This window comes from Chelonoidis abingdonii, chromosome 13 (assembly GCF_003597395.2).
Source record: "Chelonoidis abingdonii isolate Lonesome George chromosome 13, CheloAbing_2.0, whole genome shotgun sequence".
Lineage (NCBI taxonomy): Eukaryota > Metazoa > Chordata > Testudines > Testudinidae > Chelonoidis > Chelonoidis abingdonii.
Window position 1 is genome coordinate 32,836,842 of NC_133781.1, and position 19,518 is coordinate 32,856,359.

General features: G+C 43.8%; 2 protein-coding genes across 8 annotated transcripts in view; one reads left to right on the forward strand and one right to left on the reverse strand.

The window, feature by feature from the left end:
- GPS1 (G protein pathway suppressor 1) overlaps positions 1-19,518 on the forward strand; it is a 50,499-nt gene that overhangs the window by 24,843 nt on the left and 6,138 nt on the right. The window contains exons 13-15 of one of the 5 annotated variants that reach the window (XM_032764475.2): positions 7,736-7,870; positions 8,719-8,803; positions 17,400-17,485. In XM_032764475.2, the coding sequence (XP_032620366.1) occupies positions 7,736-7,870; positions 8,719-8,793 (210 nt within the window). In that variant the 3' untranslated portion in view covers positions 8,794-8,803; positions 17,400-17,485. Of the gene's footprint in view, positions 1-7,735; positions 7,871-8,718; positions 10,018-12,452; positions 13,878-14,818; positions 14,985-17,399; positions 17,486-19,518 lie in introns of those variants that run through there. The other 4 variants (XM_032764476.1, XM_032764477.2, XM_032764479.2 and 1 more) reach the window with 4 other exon arrangements.
- The window catches only part of DUS1L (dihydrouridine synthase 1 like), a 36,601-nt gene continuing 33,543 nt past the window's right edge, over positions 16,461-19,518 (reverse strand). For all 3 annotated transcript variants that reach the window (XM_032764473.2, XM_075071950.1, XM_032764472.2), the window contains exons 13-14: positions 17,359-17,434; positions 16,461-16,968 (exon numbers count right to left, since the gene is read on the reverse strand). In XM_032764473.2, coding sequence (XP_032620364.1) covers positions 16,823-16,968; positions 17,359-17,434 — 222 coding nt within the window. In that variant the 3' untranslated portion in view covers positions 16,461-16,822. The remainder of the gene's footprint in view (positions 16,969-17,358; positions 17,435-19,518) is intronic.

The following is a 19,518-nucleotide window of genomic DNA, read 5'->3' on the forward strand; positions in this document are numbered from 1 at the left end:
TATGCTTGAAGTATATGATTTCACAACGAGAAGTTGGTTTAATAAGATATTACCTCACTAACTTGGTCTGAGTCTAGTAACAATTGTGCCCTGGAAGCAGGGCGGGGGGGGGGGGAACATCCAGCTCTATCCAAAAGTTTGTGATTAAATCTGCTCTAGTTACATGATAATCAATCATAAGATGTAACCTTTTGTTTTCCACTTGATGGTGGAACCGCCAAGATATAGCCCACAGTTATTGTGGAAGTTTCTCGAGGTGTGGTGTGCTTAAATCCATGCCAAATCAGCATTTGTAATGTGCCTGTAATAATGAATGTAAGTGTCTGTTTTTGCAGTTCACTGTGAGTTTGAAAGTTGAGCCTTTTTAAAGCATACGCATGCAATTCCTGCTTTTTAGGCACAACTGATTAATTGCTTCTAGCTTAAAAAAAAAAAAAGTCTTTTCTGCCCGATCATAGTTGCAATGCTTTACAAAACTTCAATGCCACAGTGAGTCAGAGGCGGATTGGGAATAAGCCCTGGGCCAAAGTTTTTGGAGTAATGGTAATTTGGGGTGCCATCACTCTCTTTAGGAAGCTGTTTGTGTGGGCCCCAAAACAACTGGTCATCTGAAATTTAATGTATCCTTTCTAAGTCGTTGCTTAAGCGAGACAATTGCTTGCCTCCATAGTAGTTGGCAACTATGGAGTCTAAGGGACATTGGCCTCCTGAACCCAGGGTTTTGTGGGTCAAGTTCTGATGGGGCCATTTAGGAGGTTGGATTGGTCCTGTTTTGAGAGGGGGTGCTAGCATGACCTCCTGAGGGTCCCTTCCAACCCTATTTGTGAATCTTGTCCATTTGAGTCGTGGTTTTTGCAAACTGAAAGTCAATGGCCAGAATTTCCTCCTATTCATCAAATAGTTATAATCAATATCCAAATTTATTTGTTTTTTGTTTTTTTTTTAAAATGGATTTTGTAATTACCATTGCAGGGTGGGACGTAGTTTAAAATTATCATTAGAACATTAACTGTTATGCAAATCTAGACAATATGATGAGTTCTATTACTACTGGTTTTCAACATCGATTCCCATTTTACCGAGGCCTCTGGTCCTTGTACAATTTGGATTATGACATTTGCTTGTGTTTAAAAAGCTCAAATCCAAACAACTGGGTATGCCTATTATCGCTTCAATGGACTGGTAGTGTTTGGTCTATTTCGAATTAATAAATGGCTGCTCAGTAATACGGTTAACGGTGAATGATATGTTGTTTAGGGAAGCAGGGATCAGATGGTGATCCTGTCAGCCTTCATGTTTTCCTCTCACCACCTTCTCTGCATAACGTTTTTCAGATCCTGCCAGGTCTAACTGTGGTTGACAGCAGTCTGTTGGGTGCTAATTAAGCCTGTTGAATAAACTCTGATCCATCTCTTTTTCCAAGGATGAATATTAATTGAGTTTCCTGGATCAGAGTCAAACAACGTTTGTGTCGTACGTTAGATAGTCCATTCTCAGGGTACAAAGAAAGGGAAGGAAGTTCCATTTTTCCTCTCCAGTTTGGGTCATAATTCCCAGAGACAGCATGAGAAGACTGACGGAAATTTAGCTTCTGCACCCAAACCGCAGTGGTTGAACCCTCAGGTTTTTGAGTTCCACTCATTTATGTCGAACCTTATTTTGCGCTAAAATGGGCGTAATAACAGTTGATCGTTGCTGCGCATTGAGGCTTTTGGGAGGTCGCCTTTGTCAAGGCAGAGCTTTGTTAGGAAAGGGCAAAGGGGAGTCCTGGCGGGTTTGAGACAGGCGTGGTGATTTAAGTGAGGCTCAGGCGACACTTTAAAGTACATGGTGGCTGACAACCGGCTCCGTGAGAGAAATGACAGCGCGCGGCGATTATTTGTGTGGAAATTGACGATCTGGTCGTTTATATTGAGTTGCGTTCACAGCCCTGAACGGAGAAAGCTAACCCGAGAGGTCTTAGTCATGAGGCACAAAATTTTCACAACGCTCCTCGGCACTCGTCTTACTCCCATCAAATTACTATCCCAAATGGCTGACAGAACAATGCGGCTTCAGTATTAAACCAGCTCAGCATCAAAAAATCTTGAGTCAGGTCCCACTTGGAGGGACGGACTTAAAACATACCAGGCGTTTTATTTTAAATGAAAATAACAATTTAGGGAATTCTTTCTGAGCATTTATGAGACTGTGTTCATTGTTTTCTCCTGCACCTATGACAAGGCTGAAATTTAAAATAAAAAATGTAATGGTAAAATATGTATTTCATCATAATGCTCGAGGAGTTGGCTTTTAAGGATTAAAATCATAGAAACGTCCCCAACACCATTGGGGATGAAAATCTGAGTTCTGCAATATGACATTATTCTCGTCAGCCCTGTTGGTTGCTTATCTCATCTTTCTCTCTGTCTGTACATTGCCTAGGTACTGAAAAATCTTCTCTCAGGCACTGACCTTATTTCTTCACGCTTGTCTATAAAAAAGGCGGGCCATTGTTCATTGTAGGCCTACATCACAATTACTACAATTCTATACTACATATCTGTATTGATTGCTGTGCTTGAGACGTTACTCTTGACATTCAATATTCACCAGAAGCAGTGTCGCTATAACGTCTCTCCAACTGAGACACCTTCGTCTTGGGACCTTAAGGCCGGTATTTGGTGCTATTCGTGACTTAGTTTAGAACAGTGGGATGGGAATTAGGGTTCTGTTAAAAATTCCCAAACTCCTAAACTGACTTGATGACCTTGCTAAGTTCTGTAGCTCTCTTGCAACTATTAGGTATGAATTAAGTATGGTGGGGGGGTGCCAGTTACTACTCTCGTAGAATGGATGTTGTGAGTTTGTTTATGTTTTGCGTTTTGCCTCAGATGAGAGTGCTTATGGATGGAACATTTATTATATTTATGTAAACACAAGGTGGTAAACTTTGTATTTAATTTGTGTTAGTCCTTCATGCTAAAGGTCAACTAGGTGGATGGCAATTGATTTGGGTAAATTCTGTTCAGGAAACCAAAAATTCAAGCTTAGATCTTGGAAATAAATAAGAGCATATGTTTCAAATGATCAGATACACAATTTTCATAGGAGATCAGGATTTGTGGTGGTTGCCTTTCTTTCATGTCTATATATTTTTTGCAATTCAGCAACCCTCTAATAAAGATAAACCCCATTTTTTGGCTTGACAGTAAAACTGCCATATTTACTGTAAATAAAGAATATGATATGAAAAGATGGTTTTATGAGTTAGGCCAGTTGTAGAATCTTTTGAGTCTTTGTTTTCTATTGGTTTTATTTTGTGTCTGATCAGTAATTGTTGAAGTAGATCAGAGTCCAAGTTCAATAGCCTGAATGGACTGCCATGTAGCAGTGGTACAAGAAGCTTTCAGAATAGCGCACTGGTTATGAGAGATATCTTCACCTTCTCTTTTTCGGGATGGCAAGGGTGACAGATGGTGTATTGGATGAGAAGGAAACTTATGCAATTTGAGGGTAAAACGGGATGAAGAAGAAACAGAATCAAAAAGCGAATTATTTTAATAATTTTACTTGCATTGTATTCAAGTGGGGCCTGCAGCATGCCTCGAACTGGGACTAGGTGCTATGTACCAAATACACCGTGAATTGAGCAGAAGCCTGCCCCCTAAAGTTGGTTAAACATTGACATTAGACATTACCCATACGGGTTGAAATGAGAAACAGGGAAGCCATAGGTGAGAGATGGTTACTTTGGTCATAGTTTCACCGTTTGCCTGCCTGGCCGGGTCTGTCTGTGGTTGGGGGTGGGAGAAGAAGGATTAAGGAATAGGTGACCGATAGTAGTCTAGTATTTCCTGGGTGGCTCTTTGGTCTAATTTCAGTTGTCGCTTCAGTGTGCAGTTCTGTGGAGCTTGGTGGTTCTGTGATATACAGGAGATCATCTAGGTCGTGCGGTCTGCCGTGGCTCCTTCTGGCCTTAAACTCCTTTGGCCTGAATTCTATTTTCTATCTTATGTGGACCGTGAGCATAATTGTTCTGACCCTTGTGGTTCTGACCACTCGTGGGCTTTATTCATCATTCCATCTGTATTGATGTGCTCGCTCTGGTTGTGCTTGTCCGTCATTTCCCATCTTTACGTACTTATATTCGAGCTTCCCTAAAAGTGTGCCTGCTGCAATTAATTTTTTTCAAGAGAAAACTGGAATAATTCCTTTCTTAAACTGCTGGTACAGTGCAGCTGTATGCGTGGATTTAATATGATTTGTTGCCTATTTCAGTCCGTTAAAAAAGGGCTGGGCATTGCGAGTTGAGGGTGATGTTCCTGGATGCTGCATGCCATTCCTGATCCTGCTCATTGAAAGGCCATAGTTATTCCATATCAGCTGATTATTATTTATCTGAAATTATAGGCCGGCTTACTGGCATGGATACATAAGAAGGCAGGTAAAGAAAACCTCTGCTTCCTACAGTCTATGTTAGCGTTGGAGCAGAATGTAATGATTATTACTGCTGGGGCTCCCGGACAATTCACTTAGATATAATGGTTAAACCAGATGGTTCCTTTGTTTTTCCATACAGCCTAAATTTCTCTGATCGTTTGTTTCTATTTATTCCTAGCTGAAAGGACCTTCAAAAGAATAAATAAACCCTCACCGTGTCAGTGAATCAAAGGAAATGTTGCGGGATAACACAATAACGGTCGTAGCCAAAATTTTCTCCTTCTCCTAACAGAATAAGCTTGTCTAAAAAACAGGAAGTAGTTATTTTAAAGGCTTCTAAGCAGTTCCATGGCCCCCACTAAAAGCAGCCTCACCAACTCCAGCCCAGTCGGCTGAAGGGGATGGGAGGACGCGGACGTAGCCTTCACCTTTCCTTAGCCTATGGGAAGAGGGCTGGTCCAAAAATTCATGAAACCTCATCTGTTAACTGTGTGATCCTTTCATTGACTTTCTGGACTTTTAGTTCATGCGCGAGTCCCTAAATAAAAAAATTTAGCTTTTTTGGCTGCTTGTGTGCAAATTGGTGTGGAAAATTCACGCACTGGGGTAAACTGGCCATTCATGGTCCTTGTTAGCACGCTCGTCCTGCGTCCCATGTGTCGTGGCAGATCTAGCATAGGCTCCATCCAGAATCTGGTTCGATTTCTGCTTATCAAACCACTCTGGCGTTCCACGCCTAACCTTGTTTTCTTTGATGGCCCTTCTAATCGAATGGCAGCTTCAGTAGCACTGCCCCTTTTATGTCTTCTCCGCTCGTATTAGCAGGTGCTCGTGAGGTCGTCTTTTATTCTCGCACCTATACCTGCCTGTTCGGCAAAAAATCCTTGTGCAGATTTCTACCAATAGTGACCGACCTATATCGTCACTTTTTAATATCTCTCTGCTCTCTCGATCCGGTCGGTAGGCCCTGTATTCTAGCCATGGTAGGCAATTGCGTCGAACTGTAGAGCTTTTGCGCTTTCACTGAATTAACCTTCTGTTCAGTCTCGATTATACCTCTTTTTCGTCCCACCGTACTCTTGCCCACATTTAAGTCTGTATGATGGCTAGTTCATTTCCTATTTTGCTGTCCCGATCTGGTGCACTTCTTAGGACGAATTTGTTCTTTCTTCTGTTTACTAGTCCCATGGGTGTCTGTTTTACACAAAGACCAACCAATCGCTGGAATGCAAAAGATTATTTCCTGAGAATGATCTTGTTGCATTGCCACCCATCAGAAGATAGATTTGAGACAACTGAGCATTCTATGTTATCGGATATATCTTAGAAAAATACTACTATAACTGGTTCTGTACCAGTTATTCAGCTTTTCTCAAATCAGGCCACAGGCAATATCTCTAGATTCCGCAATGGTTAACAGTTTCCTTGACACTCCATAATGTGGTGGTTGTGCCTCTTCGAGGGACACATGGTAGACAAAACTGAAGTTGGTGGGGGTGACCAAAAGACAACATTAAGAAGCTTGAAAAAGAGTGAAACTCTAGGAATTGTGATCTCCCAAAACTGGTAACAACAAAATGGGGCACTTTACCCATGTTCTTGGGTATGCTCACTCTGATAGATTTTTGGTATTGTGATCTCTACTTGCCTTTGTGTTTTTGTATTTTGAGCTGCAGAGTACTGTTTCCTTTTTCTCAGCTATGTTTTATCTCAAGGCCTTGGACTCTTTTTTTGACCCCGATATGGAACTCTCAATCAGTCCCTGTAGGATCCACCACAGAGACTTGAAAACCAATCCCATTACTCGTCACCTATACTGCCGTATTCTGGCGATGTGCACCCCATCATGAGGCAGCAGTGTATTGCCTTTAGTAAAAAAGGACAGAGAAAATAGGTGATGATTAAGAATCATTCTGCATGACACATGCACCATCCAAGGCTGAAATCCGAAGAGGTGTGACAGAGACTTGACCCCATGCATGGAAGGCTAGGGGTACAAAATGTGGAGAATAATGCAGATTATTTTGGAACTCTGTTTGTTAAACAACTCCCAGCAGGCGTGATCTGCAAGTTAAAAATAGGGATCTAAATCAACAATGGAGCTGGGAAGTGGCAGAGAGACGGGTGACAATATGATCAAGTGACGGAGCAATAGCCCTAATTAACCGGGGAGTGGGACTAAGGCAACACTGAAATACGTCTGATTCCCAGCTTGTCCCCCTGTGATCACATCCTACATCTTATGACCTTAGTCGCAACCCCAGTCCACTGGCGTTGGTATGAGTCCCAGCGTGTGTTCTGGCTCCTGTCAGAGGGCAGGAGTGGTTGGAAAGCAAAGAGGAGGTCCTGGGTCTTGTGCATCATGGTACTCGCTTCAAATCCTAATTGGCACTTTACTACCATCAAGCCTGTAATTATGAGGTGCCCTGAGTGTTCGTCCTGTCTTTGTTGTAAGGGAGTACTTGTGTGCTAGGACAGGCTGTGGATAAGGGTGGGCAGTCAGGGGACATGTAGGAGGTAGAGTCCAGTCTGGGGACAAGGAACAGTGGAGGCTTGATCAGGGTGGGGTCCGAGGGGGACAAGGATGCAGCGGGTGAGAGTTTGACGGGGCATCGCCCAGCACTCATCCCTGACCCGCCCCCAACCAACCACGCCCCTTCTCCCTGAGCGCCCCCCCCCCAGCCTGCCCTGAGCCTTGTACCTTCCTGCATACATACCCAGCCCTCTTGCTTGACTCGCTTATCCTGCCCCCCCCCCGCAACCCTAGCTCTGACTCTGACACCCCCTCACATACCCAGCCCTCAGCCCTGACTCCAGCCTCTGCCGCCCAGCCCTCTGGTCCTGGCCCAGCCCCACACAGCCCGTCTGGCTGGTTCTGGCGATGACCTTGCCAGCCGGGGTCGGCCGCAGGCCCGCTCAGCCTGCTGCTGTGCCTAGGTTGAACAGAACCCAGACCAGCAGCGGCTGACCAGCCGGCAGCGTAAATCAACGATTTTAATTTATTTTAAACGAAGCTGCTTCACACACTTTTGAGCAAAACTCTGTTTATTTTACAATACAACACTAGTTTAGTTATATAATATATAGGCTTATAGAGAGAGACCTTCTAAAAAACATTACAATGTATTACCGGCACGCGAAACCTTAAATTAGAGTGAATAAATGAAGACTCGGCACACCGCTTCTGAAAGGTTGCTGACCCCTGCCTAGCTGATATGTCAAGGGTTTGAGTCCTGTAGATCCCTCCTGGTCTGTTGTGTGGAAGGAGTTTCCTAGTAATTGAGCCCCTTTCCAGTTCCTGTGTTGGTTCCAGATTCTTTATGCTCGGGATGTAGACCAGCGCAGCACCACCTTTGAAAAGTCCTTATTAATGGGCAAAGAGTTCCAGCGACGTGCCAAAGCCATGATCCTGCGGGCAGCAGTCCTGCGCAACCAGATACACGTCAAGGTGAGCAAAGGACCCCTTTGTCATGGAATCTGAGATAAAGGGCAACCATTTGGATGATGTGGTGCAGAGGGGTAAAAGCGGGTGACTAAGACTCTAGGGAAAGAGGTTTGCTGTACTCACAAGAGGATGGTTTCTGAGAATGTTAGAGAATGGAGCTTGCAGCTAGCAGGACAAATCCTGGTTACTATTTACTCTAGTCAGTAGGTGATTGATTGGTTAAATTACAACAAAGGAATTAATTATTCATAACTTTTATTTTCATGAGGGAAATTGAAATACATATGTTGACTGGAGCAATCCTGCCCAAGAGATGGTTCCGCAGGACAGTGCCCTGGAGAGAGCAGGCTAAGTGCTGTATAAAGTATTCACTGGATTCTATTGATGCTGTCATAGTATGCTCATCCCTGTGGTATCTAAGTGCCAAATGGCATTCAAGTTCCGAATGTGTATTTGATTCAACTTAGGTGACCCATCACACACCTTGAATAGCTGAAGTGAATAGTTTGCAAACATCTCATAGTCCGTAAACTGTTGTGCAAATATTTGTGAATAACAAATTATTTTGCAGAAATAGTGAATGATTTATGAACAGAAAAAATGATTGAAACTTAATATTTATTTGCAATTAAATAAACAAGCTTTGTGCTCCTGGTGTGTAGGGCCCACTCTCCACCCAATTCCTGCTGGGAAAGACGGAAGGTTGAGCTGAGAATGCCACTACCCTGCTGCATGGTTTACCTGTGCTGAGCAAGCCCTCTCTGGAAGTGTTCTGTGTTTTTTACAGCCCTGGTGCAGGGGTAGTTCCAGCCCATCACTAACCAGGGCTGTATTTTGTTTTCTTATTGCAGTCTCCTCCACGAGAAGGTAGCCAAGGCGAGCTCACTCCAGCTAACAGCCAGTCCCGGATGAGCACCAACATGTGAAAATCTTCATGTATGATCAAAGAACCCTCCCCCCGTCCCCCACACTTCCCTGACCCAGCTGTTTGTCCTATGTCCTAACCACAGACTACTGAGCTTTACAAACTATCCCTGTCATTCTTTCTCTCTTTCATTGGGTCTGGGAGGGTCAGGGCTGATGGTGAGGGCTAATGTTCAGATTCACATAACTTAATTCCTTTAGAACAGAAGCTGTCACTAAATGCAGCGTCCCTGGAATTGTCCATCATTTTAGTGCTGGTTGCATGTTCTCTGCCCTATCCTCTGTATCCTCCACCTCAGAAAGAACTGGTAGTGTATTTCAGAGAGATGCTGATCTTGGGTCTTTTCAGCTGCTGTTAGAGCTTTCCAGGATCAGAACTGCAAAGGAAGATTGTAAGTTTGATGGATGGGGGTGTACCTAAAGGGAGACTGTTTCACTGACCTGAAAGTGTTTCCTTGTCTCTGAGCAATGCATTGCTTTTTCTTTACTTCAAAGACCTCACACTGAAATGCTTTCCATGGTATGAGCCCAGCATTCAGGCAGAGGGGAGCTCCTCTCAGGAAGCACATTCTAAGACTTCTCACTTACCCTGGGAAATATGGCACCACTTCTGCATACTCAAAGGCAACTGTTTCAGGTTGTTGCACTTACCCTGGAGCCAACCTCTTTCAGTCTGGCCTGTCCTTTTTTCAAAGGCCTGTTTCCTAATTTGTTCCCACATGCATATCACCTGGCTTTGGATTTTGGTGGTGGTTCCCCGCTGCAGTAAGGCTGCAGTAAGGCTCCATCTTGTGCAAATTCTGTTGCTTGTCTGTTTCACTTCATCAGCGTACAGTGGCTTCTTAACCTTTGCACCAGTGGCTCCTGGTGGCATAAGTCAATGCCATAGAAATACAACACATCAGGTCTGGGGCAGAAACCAAAAGAAGCCAGCCCAGGTGCCTGATCGGCAGGTGCATCTGTCCCAACTTTCCTTTTATAAATGGGTCTAAGGTGGCAGCCCAGACCCCGGATAGTGTTTTACTAATGAGCGTAGTCAAGTGTTGAATGTTCTGGAATTACAGCATCTTTATATTCATCCAGTCCCATAGGACAAAGTTAAGGATTTTGATCCAACTCTGACTGGTCCAGCAATTTACTACAAACAACTGTTATTGTTAATGCTATTTTTGTTTTAAAATAAGTTGTTATCTCTAGTGCATTAAAGAGGGTAATTAAAAAGCTCATTGCAATGTTTGGAGTTTTGTGTTAGTTTTTAGCTTTTGCTTTTAGCTTTGTCTTGATTCTTTTCTTTTATCCTAAACTTGGTGATTTGATAGGCTGCTGTTTTGAGCATTTTGATATAGTTGGAGGTGTTTCGAAATAAGGTAATATCACTTGTATGAGGAGGTATGAAGAACACCGCTCGATGGAGTTTTTCTTTCTTGCTTTTCTGGCAGCCATGTGTAAGATGCATTTGTGTAGTTGCTAAACTGCAGCAACTTCCTCCATTTGCAGATTTCTGTTGCTGAAGCATTTTGTGGTTTATGTGGAGAAAGTTGAGGTAGTACTTACTGTGAAGTCTTTGGTTAGGTGTTGTGCATATTTTGGAATTTCAGTAACTTTGCATTAATCCAGACCCATCTTTGGAAGGGCTGACCTCACCTGAATAAGATCTGGTTCTAGGAAACTTGGCTATTTTATCCTGATTCTCAGAAATACCTGACTAGTGAAGACCAGCCTGAGTCTATTTGAAGGCTATGCAAGGGCCTACCCAGCCCCCAATGTAAATTAGAACCGCCTCAATGGTCAGAGGCAGCCAAGAATAGTTGGACTGCAGTGTGCTATGGCCCCTTCTCTTCCCCCTCCCAAGGTCCAGTATTCTCTGGTCGTTACCCAGAGGCTTGGGAGAGGAAGGGTGTTGAGCTGCTTTGACAGCAGAGGCATCCCCTTACACAGTAGATATTGCCTAAGGGCCACTTCTGCACATTTTATGCTACTGTAGTGATCTACAAAGTTTATGTCCATAGACAGAATTAGGTCCTTTCTAGCTGAGGCATAGATTTCTCAGCCATCTGGTCATCTGCAGAGATGGAGAATACTTTGTTCTTGATCTGAGACCTGCCTCAAAACGGAATTGTAGATGTCACAATTTGAAACGCCTCGCTCCGGGGTAGGCAACCTATGGCATGTGTGCCAAAGGCGGCATGCAAGTTGATTTTCAGTGGCATTCACACTGCCCGGTTTCTGGCCACCGGTCCAGGCGGCTCTGCATTTTAATTTAATTTTAAATGAAGCTTCTTAAACATTTTAAAAACCTTATTTACTTTACATACAACAATAGTTTACTTATATATTATAGACTTATAGAAAGAGACTTTCTAAAAATGATAAAATGTATTACTGGCATGTGAAACCTTAAATCAGAGTGAATAAATGAAGACTCGCCACACCACTTCTGAAAGACTGCTGACCCCTGGCTCTAGCTCATATTCATCAAAAGCTATTTTTCTTTAAAAAGGGAGCAGAATTCATGATAGTTTAGAGGAAGATTCAGCTCTAGTCCATCCACTCTTACGTTCCACGTCTTTAGCAAGGATGCTCTGATTAACGATGGCTGCTAGTCTACAAAACTACTGTTATCCTTAAATTAGATAGTATATCAGCCTACTAGACACAGCCATCAAGCCAGGTTCTTTATGCTCAAACAGCAACTCTCCTCCCTGGCCTAATTACTACCCTGCACATTAACTGGGGTGCAGCACAAATTCATAGATTCTAGGACTGGAAGGGACCTCGAGAGGTCATCGAGTCCAGTCTCCTGCCCTTATGGCAGGACCAAATACTGTCTAGACCATTCCTGATAGACATTTATCTAACCTACTCTTCAATATCTCCAGAGATGGAGATTCCACAACCTCCCTAGGCAATTTATTCCAGTGTTTAACCACCTTGACAGTTAGGAACTTTTTCCTATTGTCCAACCTAAACCTCCCTTGCTGCAGTTTAAGCCCATTGTGAACAAGTTTTCTCCCTCCTCCTTATGACACCCTTTTAGATACCTGAAAACTGCTATCGTGTCCCCTCTGTCTTCTCTTTTCCAAACTAAACAAACCCAATTCTTTCAGCCTTCCTTCATAGGTCATGTTCTTAAGACCTTTAACCATTCTTGTTGTTCTTCTCTGGACCCTCTGCAATTTCTCCACATCTTTCCTGAAATGTGGTGCCCAGAACTGGACATAGTACTCCAGTTCAGGCCTAACCAGCGCAGAGTAGAGTGGAAGAATGACTTCTCGTGTCTTGCTCACAACACACCCGTTAATGCATCCCAGAATCATGTTTGCTTTTTTTGCAACAGCTTCACACTGTTGACTCAGTCAGATGTAGTGCAAAGGTTGACAAATAAGAGATCCACCCTAGAGGCCAGCTTAAGCCAAAATGCAAGAGACCTAGTACCACAAAATACTGAATAGGGTCAAATTCTGCTGTCCGGTGCACCCCTTCAAGACTCAGTCTTTCATCATGGATCCTTATCCTCCCTCCACTTTTTTCCTTTTTTTGGCTGTCTTCCTCCATTTCCTTTCTCCCTTGTCTCTACCTCTTTAGGTTAATGGTTAAAGTGGAGGGAATATTCCGAGAGGTCCTTGCTAATTGAAAGTGGTGTTTTTTCTGATCTCTTTAGGAAAGTCGTGAAATCAATCACAGGCAAAATATTGGAGAGTGGCTGATATGGGACTTAATTATATTATACTCCTTTAATTCTTGATTGATTAATGCCAATCAACAAAGGTTTATGGAACACAGATCCTGTCGCGCTAATCTGATATTTTTTGATGAGATTGCAGATTTGGTTGATAAAGGTAATTATGTCTTAGACTTCAAGTCATTTGATTTGGTACTTCATGACATTTTGATTAAGAATCTAGAAGGATACAAAATCGACAATGGCACACATTACATTCGTTAAAAACTGGCTGACAAATCTCAAAATACAATTGTAAATGGGACGACATCATTGGTGCTGAGCTGTACAAATGCCTTATCATGGGAATTGATGGCAGGCATTGCATCTGGTATACTAGTTATCATGGTGCTCAAATGATGATAATGATTAAAAGTGGAAGAGATGTGCCTTTGGACAAGACCTTTTTGGGCTAGGAGGAAAGAGATCCCTTCACCAGAAAACTCCTTAGCACAGGATCTAGCAAGTCATAGGATTTTGATTTGAGAGAGCTGATAAAAATCCCAATTTGATTTCTAGCTGTTTCCCATTGGGCTGCTTCCCCCACAATCCAAAAATATTTTAAAAGCGCCCTCCTCCTAACTGAAAATACCCTGATACTCACCTGTGCCAGCAACCCACTCCCCACTTCACCACTACCATAGTAATCTCCTAAACAAGGCTTTGAGGATTTGCATTTATACTGATCCATAACTAGAATGCTGCATGTAAGTAATAAACTAGAATTCTGTGAAAAGGCTTTTTCATTTTAAAGGATGCTCGGCTTGGCCCAGCCCATGGTTCTCTCTCCTGTTGCCCCACACATCACACTAGACCCAGTAGAGGAAAAAAAAAAAGAACCATCTTCCCTGTCTGGATTGGAAGGGCTCATCACAAAGTCACTGCACGGTCAACAGACTTTATATGAACAAACTAGGCATTAAGGAAAATAATTTCTTCAGATACAAAGTAGAATCACTAAAAGTTTTGCTATTCCAAGTCTAATCTGTAAAGAGAGATTACTGTAATGTACTTGTAACTACCTAAATCTTTTAAAATAAATCTCTTCCTCTATAACACAACCACTTAACCCGAAACTCCCTATCTCCAAAACAAAAAAAGAGGTATCTTTCCTTCATTTTGAAGAAGGAGTGCTGCATCTGAGAGCTAAAACCATTGGTTGCTAAATTTTAGCATGTTCTTTTTATGTAGAGCAGGGGTCGGCAACCTTTCAGAAGTGCTGTGCCGAGTCTTCATTTATTCACTTTAATTTAAGGTTTCGCGTGTCGGTAATACATTTTAACGTTTTTTTAGAAGGTCTCTATAAGTCTAAATATTATATAACTAAACAAATGTTGTATTGTAAAACAAACAAGGTTTTCAAAATGTTTAAGCAGTTTCATTTAAAATTAAATTAAAATGTTGATCTTACGCCGCCAGCCTGCTGCTGGTCTGGGGTTCTGTTCACATAGGTCGGCAGCGGGCTGAGTGAGGCATGCGGCTGGGACCCCAGCTGGCAGGGGTCCAGCAGACAGAACTCCAGACCAGCAGCAGGCTGTGCAGGGCCGGCAGCCGGGACCCCAGACCAGCAGTGGTCTGAGTGGCTCAGCTCACTGCCACTCAGGGGTTCCATCTGCCGGCTCCTGCCAGCCGGGATTCTGGCTGCCAGACCCACTCAGCCCACTGCCAGTCTGGGGTCCCGGCCCTGCGCATATACAGTGGGTACCTACCCTCTCCCTGGTCCTGGCCCATTCTCTTCCTCTCTCTGCACTGAGCTGAGGATGGGAGTGCACTGAGCACAGGGCTGGGGGTGAAGGGTCTGGCCAGGAGCTAGAATGAGGGAGGGGGCTTAGGATGTGTGTGGGGGTCAGTGCAGGGGGCTGGAAGGGATATGCCCCTATTCCACCCACCCATCCTTCCCCAAGGCCCTGACTCTGCTCCTTCCCGACCCCCTCCCTCAGAAGTACCATCAGCTGATCAGCCGGCAGGGAGGGGGAGGAACCCAGCACACTATGGGAAGAGGCAGGGGAGCTGGCAGGACCAAGCTTCTGCCCCCTGCCCCTGTGGAGGGGAGAAGGGGGACTGAGGGCAAAGAAGAGTGGGCTGGGCTGGGCAGGATTTTTAATGGCACGCTGCCATTAAAAATCGGCTTGCTTGCCGTCTTTGGCACGCATGCCATAGGTTGCCGATCCCTGATGTAGAGGCTCAAAGCCCCTGTACAAACTCCTAATGCACAGTGCTCTGGTTTTACCAGACCCAGAAAATCTAGAGCTTTCATTTGAATGTATGTCAGTCCCCATAAGTCACTGTCTCTTTCTTCCCTTCAGGAGACCCTGTTTACAGTTAACACTCCCACAGGATAAAGCTTTAGAAGCCTTCTTGTTTGGTGTCTGGGAGCGGATTGTGGGGAGGTCCATGGCACATGCTGTTTCAATCTCCCATTACAGCAGGAGATGGCAGTGAGCAGTGCAGAAGTTCCACTGCAATCTGAGGGTAAGGAGAGATGAACTGCTGCAGATTTCACATATGCCTCAGGCTAGCAGGTGTTGCAGTCAGTGGGAAGCCTCAGGTTTAAGTCAATTTTCTGATCTGAGATTTTATCCAGTAAATGGCAGACAGCTTGGTCTCCATTTCTTTAGTCTTTTACCATAACAGATTAATGTGTCTGATTTCACACCGTTGAAGTTCTCTGCAACATACAGAAAGACTTGTTTATAGAATGCCCAGGGACAGGCACTATGAATCCGTACTCTGCAGGATGCATATAGAGCACCAGGGTTAGGCATATGCAGCACTGCCTGAGATACAGATAGACCTTGAGAGACTGTTTCTGTTGCAGAATAAAGAGTCTACCGTCTGTCCTTTCACAGAATTCACCACTAGGAAAACAGAATGGTCTGTCTTGTAGTTAACCCCCTGGACTTGGGACTCAGGAGATCGGGGAAATGTGGTCTAGATGAAATTGCTACAAGGTGGGTGCACAGGTGGTTGCAAGACATTATTCAGAGAGAGGTTATCAATGGTTCACTCCTGGGGCAATTCTGCCGAATGCCTGCAGAAACCCCCCCCCCTTCCCAATTTCTGTGCTTCCCTGCAGAAAATGGCAGGGAAGTAAAGGGTAGCCGAGTGGGGAGTAGGAGGATGACCATGAGTGCAGGCTCAGTTTTTGTAGGTGGGCAGCCCCCCCCGCCCCCAAACAGGGGCAAAGCATGGGGTGGGGGAGCACACGGGGTTACATGCCACTTCCCTCCCAGTCCAAAAGGACCTGTTTAGTATTGTAATAAGAAGAGTGGGAGAGGACCTCATACCTCTCCAGATATGTTAATAGCGATTATAAAGACAACTGTGATCAATGGTTCTCCATCTTCCCTGACGGTAGGGCAAGAAGTAATGGCCTTAATACATAGCAAGGGAGATCTAGGTTAGATGTCAGGAAGAACTTTCTAACTGTAAGGATAGATAAGCTCTGGACTAGGCTCCCAAGGAAGGTTGTGGAATCCCTGTTAATGGAGGTTTCTAAGAACAGGTTGAACAAACACTTCTCAGGGATGGTCTAGATTTACCTGGTCTGGCCTCAGGGACTGGCCTTGATGATCGCTTGAAGTCCCTTCCAGCCCTACATTTCTATGACTATGAATTCCTGGCTCCGCCAGATAATGTGTGACCTTGGACCAGTCTCTTAACCTCTAAGTGTATCTGCTCTCTGCTTATAAAATCTAGGTATTATTTCCTTTTGACCACCCTTTGTTTTTGAGACTCATTTCTTTGACTATATATATGTACAGAGCCTAGCACACTAGGACCTTCTGTTCACTAGAGTAACACTGTGGAGAGTTAGTCACTAAATGCTACTGTCCTTAAACACTTAGCTTCCTTCCTGACCTGAAAACGTCATGTAAGTGACATTGACCCACATGCTGAACATACTATATTCCTGAAGAAATATTAGTTTAACACTCCACCAGGATGTTCTAATATCAAAGATTTATTCCCCACTTTTAAAACAGCACATGAAAGGTTAATGTACAACAGGCAGTTCATGACCTTAGTACATCATCTCCCCCAACCCCAGTGCAGCATTTTCAGGCCAGTGGTTCTGGCTGAGTCCTTTAAAGTCTTTAAAAGACATTGAGAACTTTAGTTCCATCCTTTTATTCAGAGGCAGGATATTTCCCTGAGTAAGCAGCTTTTTCTTAAATAAAACTTGTCCAGACCTTAGAACAAACCTGTGGAACTACTCCAGGTTGCTGATCGTGCTCTGGAATGGCAGATTCTTTGGCCTAGGGAAACAGAGACAGGGAAGCAGATCCAGTAGAATCTAGTTTGAAGGCTCACAGTACAGTGTCAATACTGTCTTTCAGTCCAGTAGTTTCCTCCACATCCCCTTTCTGTGTCCTTTCAATCTTCTGCATCTCTGGTTGGACACTTTTCCACAGAAGGGACTTTTCATATTTGGTTTTAAAAAGTAATCCATGACCTGACAAAGATAAATAATAAATTGACATGGAAGTGCCTGTTTGGTGGGGAACAGAGCAGCCACTGCCCTGGGGTAACTATGTGCAGCTGTGGAAAATTTATTATGCTTTTAGGTTGGGGATGCTGCACCCTGAGGCTTCAGGAGGAAGAGCAGAAGCTGGTGTTACATTGATGCTGTATTACAGTGGCCAATGCTAAGTAAAACATTTCCATGAAAGCTAGGACACTCAGGATTTTAAACTAATATTTCTAATTATGCATATTAACAAAGGACATTAAAATGCCATACCACTTCCATATGTATTAATCACTTATTTTGACTTGGACAGTTTGGTTTTATACAGGCCCAGTGGTGCCAAAGAACATGGCAGAGTGGTGGAGCTATACTTGCCTGGACAGTCTGCAATCTCTTTAAATGCTCTTTTCTTACAGCATCCTCGGCACAGATTAAACACACATTTGTTACCCTGGAAACAGATACACACCAGTTAAGTCAGTGAAAAAAACATCTTCACTGAACTGCTTGTGGGAAGCGCACCTGCAAGGATGCATGCAGGGCTTCTGAAGACAGCTGTCACGATCTGGGTTCCTGCAAACAGTGATGGGGACAGTCAGTCTTCAGGCTCCTGATAAATGACAGGGAGACTGGGGGTTGGGGGATACAAAAATTAAGACCTGCTGGGTAAATGCTTCGTGCTTCTAGGTGATGATTACCATCCCAGAACAACACTATTCCACCTCCTAGGAATTTGTCCTGCCAACCAGGAAATCCTCTTGATTAACATAAAATACGTGTAGGAAATTAAGATACTTTGAAACCCTTTCAGAAAGCATTTTTATGCTGTTATGAGTGGAGTTTGTCCTGTTTCTCTTCAGAAGCTTAATGTGAAAAAGTGCCACAGCCTCTTATTTCCTGGCTTTAGCTGCCACTCCACCCAAAATAAATACTCATCATTCCAAGGAACTCATTTCCTCTTTTTTTTAATTCCTAAAATTGCCCAAATCATGGAGAGTAATAATGTAAGGCATGTCCCATCCTCTGAAGGTGAGCGAAGATGAGTCGTGGATATTTTGCAGCTCAGGAATAGCAGACTGTGTGCGCGCAGGAAGGGGAAAAACGTATCTGCCAGATTTAATATCTGTAAACCTCTTTTCTGGCTTTATTGTTGGGGGAAGTTTGTGCAACATGATTTGAGTGCAAACATTTCTAGATGGTGCTACAGCAGAAAAAACTGACAAAGGTGCTCTTTGCACTGGGTTTATTGACAAAACAATAAACTTAGGACCAGTTAGGGTTGTGCTGTTGAGTTTCATGCCATTCCAGCACGTCAAATTTCTGAAAATCAGGACATGAAGCAATAAGGTATAGGCTAATACCACCTTAACTCTGCTTCCCCCTGCCCCTGGAAATTAGCTGAAATGCAGTCACTGTTTGATGTACTTGAGTGAATAATGACAAGATTACTTGCAGCAGGCTTGGCAGAACTGCAGCTGAGAGATGAGAATATCTGGGGATTAGTTTGAGAAGCAGGGCAGAGCTGCAGCTGTGACATGAGGAAATCCCTCCTTGGTTGGTCTAAATTACCCCTGCCCACTGCTGTGTGAGCTCAAAGAAAAGAGGTGCATGTGTACCTTGGGTTCAAGTGTGCCTCATTTCAGTGCTGAGTTCTGCAAGTTGTCAGGCGCAGTGGATGGATTCTTTTGTGGCAAGGGGCTTGTTAACAGTGAGGTGTGGTATGAGAGTGGTTTGTAAGGAGAGGGGTGTTAATCATTAAATGAATCCTATGGCTGAGAGTGAATGATTTGCAAAAAGGGGATGATAGTAGTGTATAATTTTGCACTTCTGACTGTTTCTGGGGCTTAGGCTCAGTACTTGTGTAGGACAGGCATACATAGCTTCCTGTGCCACAGTGTTTGCCTAAACATGAGTTTTGCCTTAGCAACAATATGACATTAGAATCTGTCCTACAGTTGCATATAGTCCCTGAGAATTCTGCAAATATGAGTCTCATAAAAAGTGTAGGGGGTGTGTGCCTTATCACTTCAGTTCCTGGTTTTTCAGACATTTGAGCATCATTGACCGTGCTAGCCTTGACAAGCATGCACCAACCCTGTACCACTAGAAAGCACTAATGAAAGGGGTTTTGTCCATGAATTTTGTAATGTTATGAACATTGTTTTTCTGGAGGAATGCTCACTCCAACAGTTGTAGTTTTGTCCTATAAATCCGCCTATGGTTAGGTACTCATCCCTCATGCATTTCCCATTACCTCATCTCAGACACAGGTAGGTCAGCACTTTTAGTCTCATTTTACAGATGGGGAAACTGAGGCAGAGGTGTCATAATTTTTCTAGTGGGCCACTGACAGAGCTAAAAACAGAACCCATGTCACCTATGCTGCAATGACAAATCCAGCTTCAGTGCATAAGGCTGAGATCGTCTCAGTTGAATGAGAATACTCCCTGGAGGTATAAACAGTGCAAAACAATAGCTCTTGCTAGGTTGGAACTACTCTATTTAACTCTGCTGGTGCACTCATCCAGCCTCCCC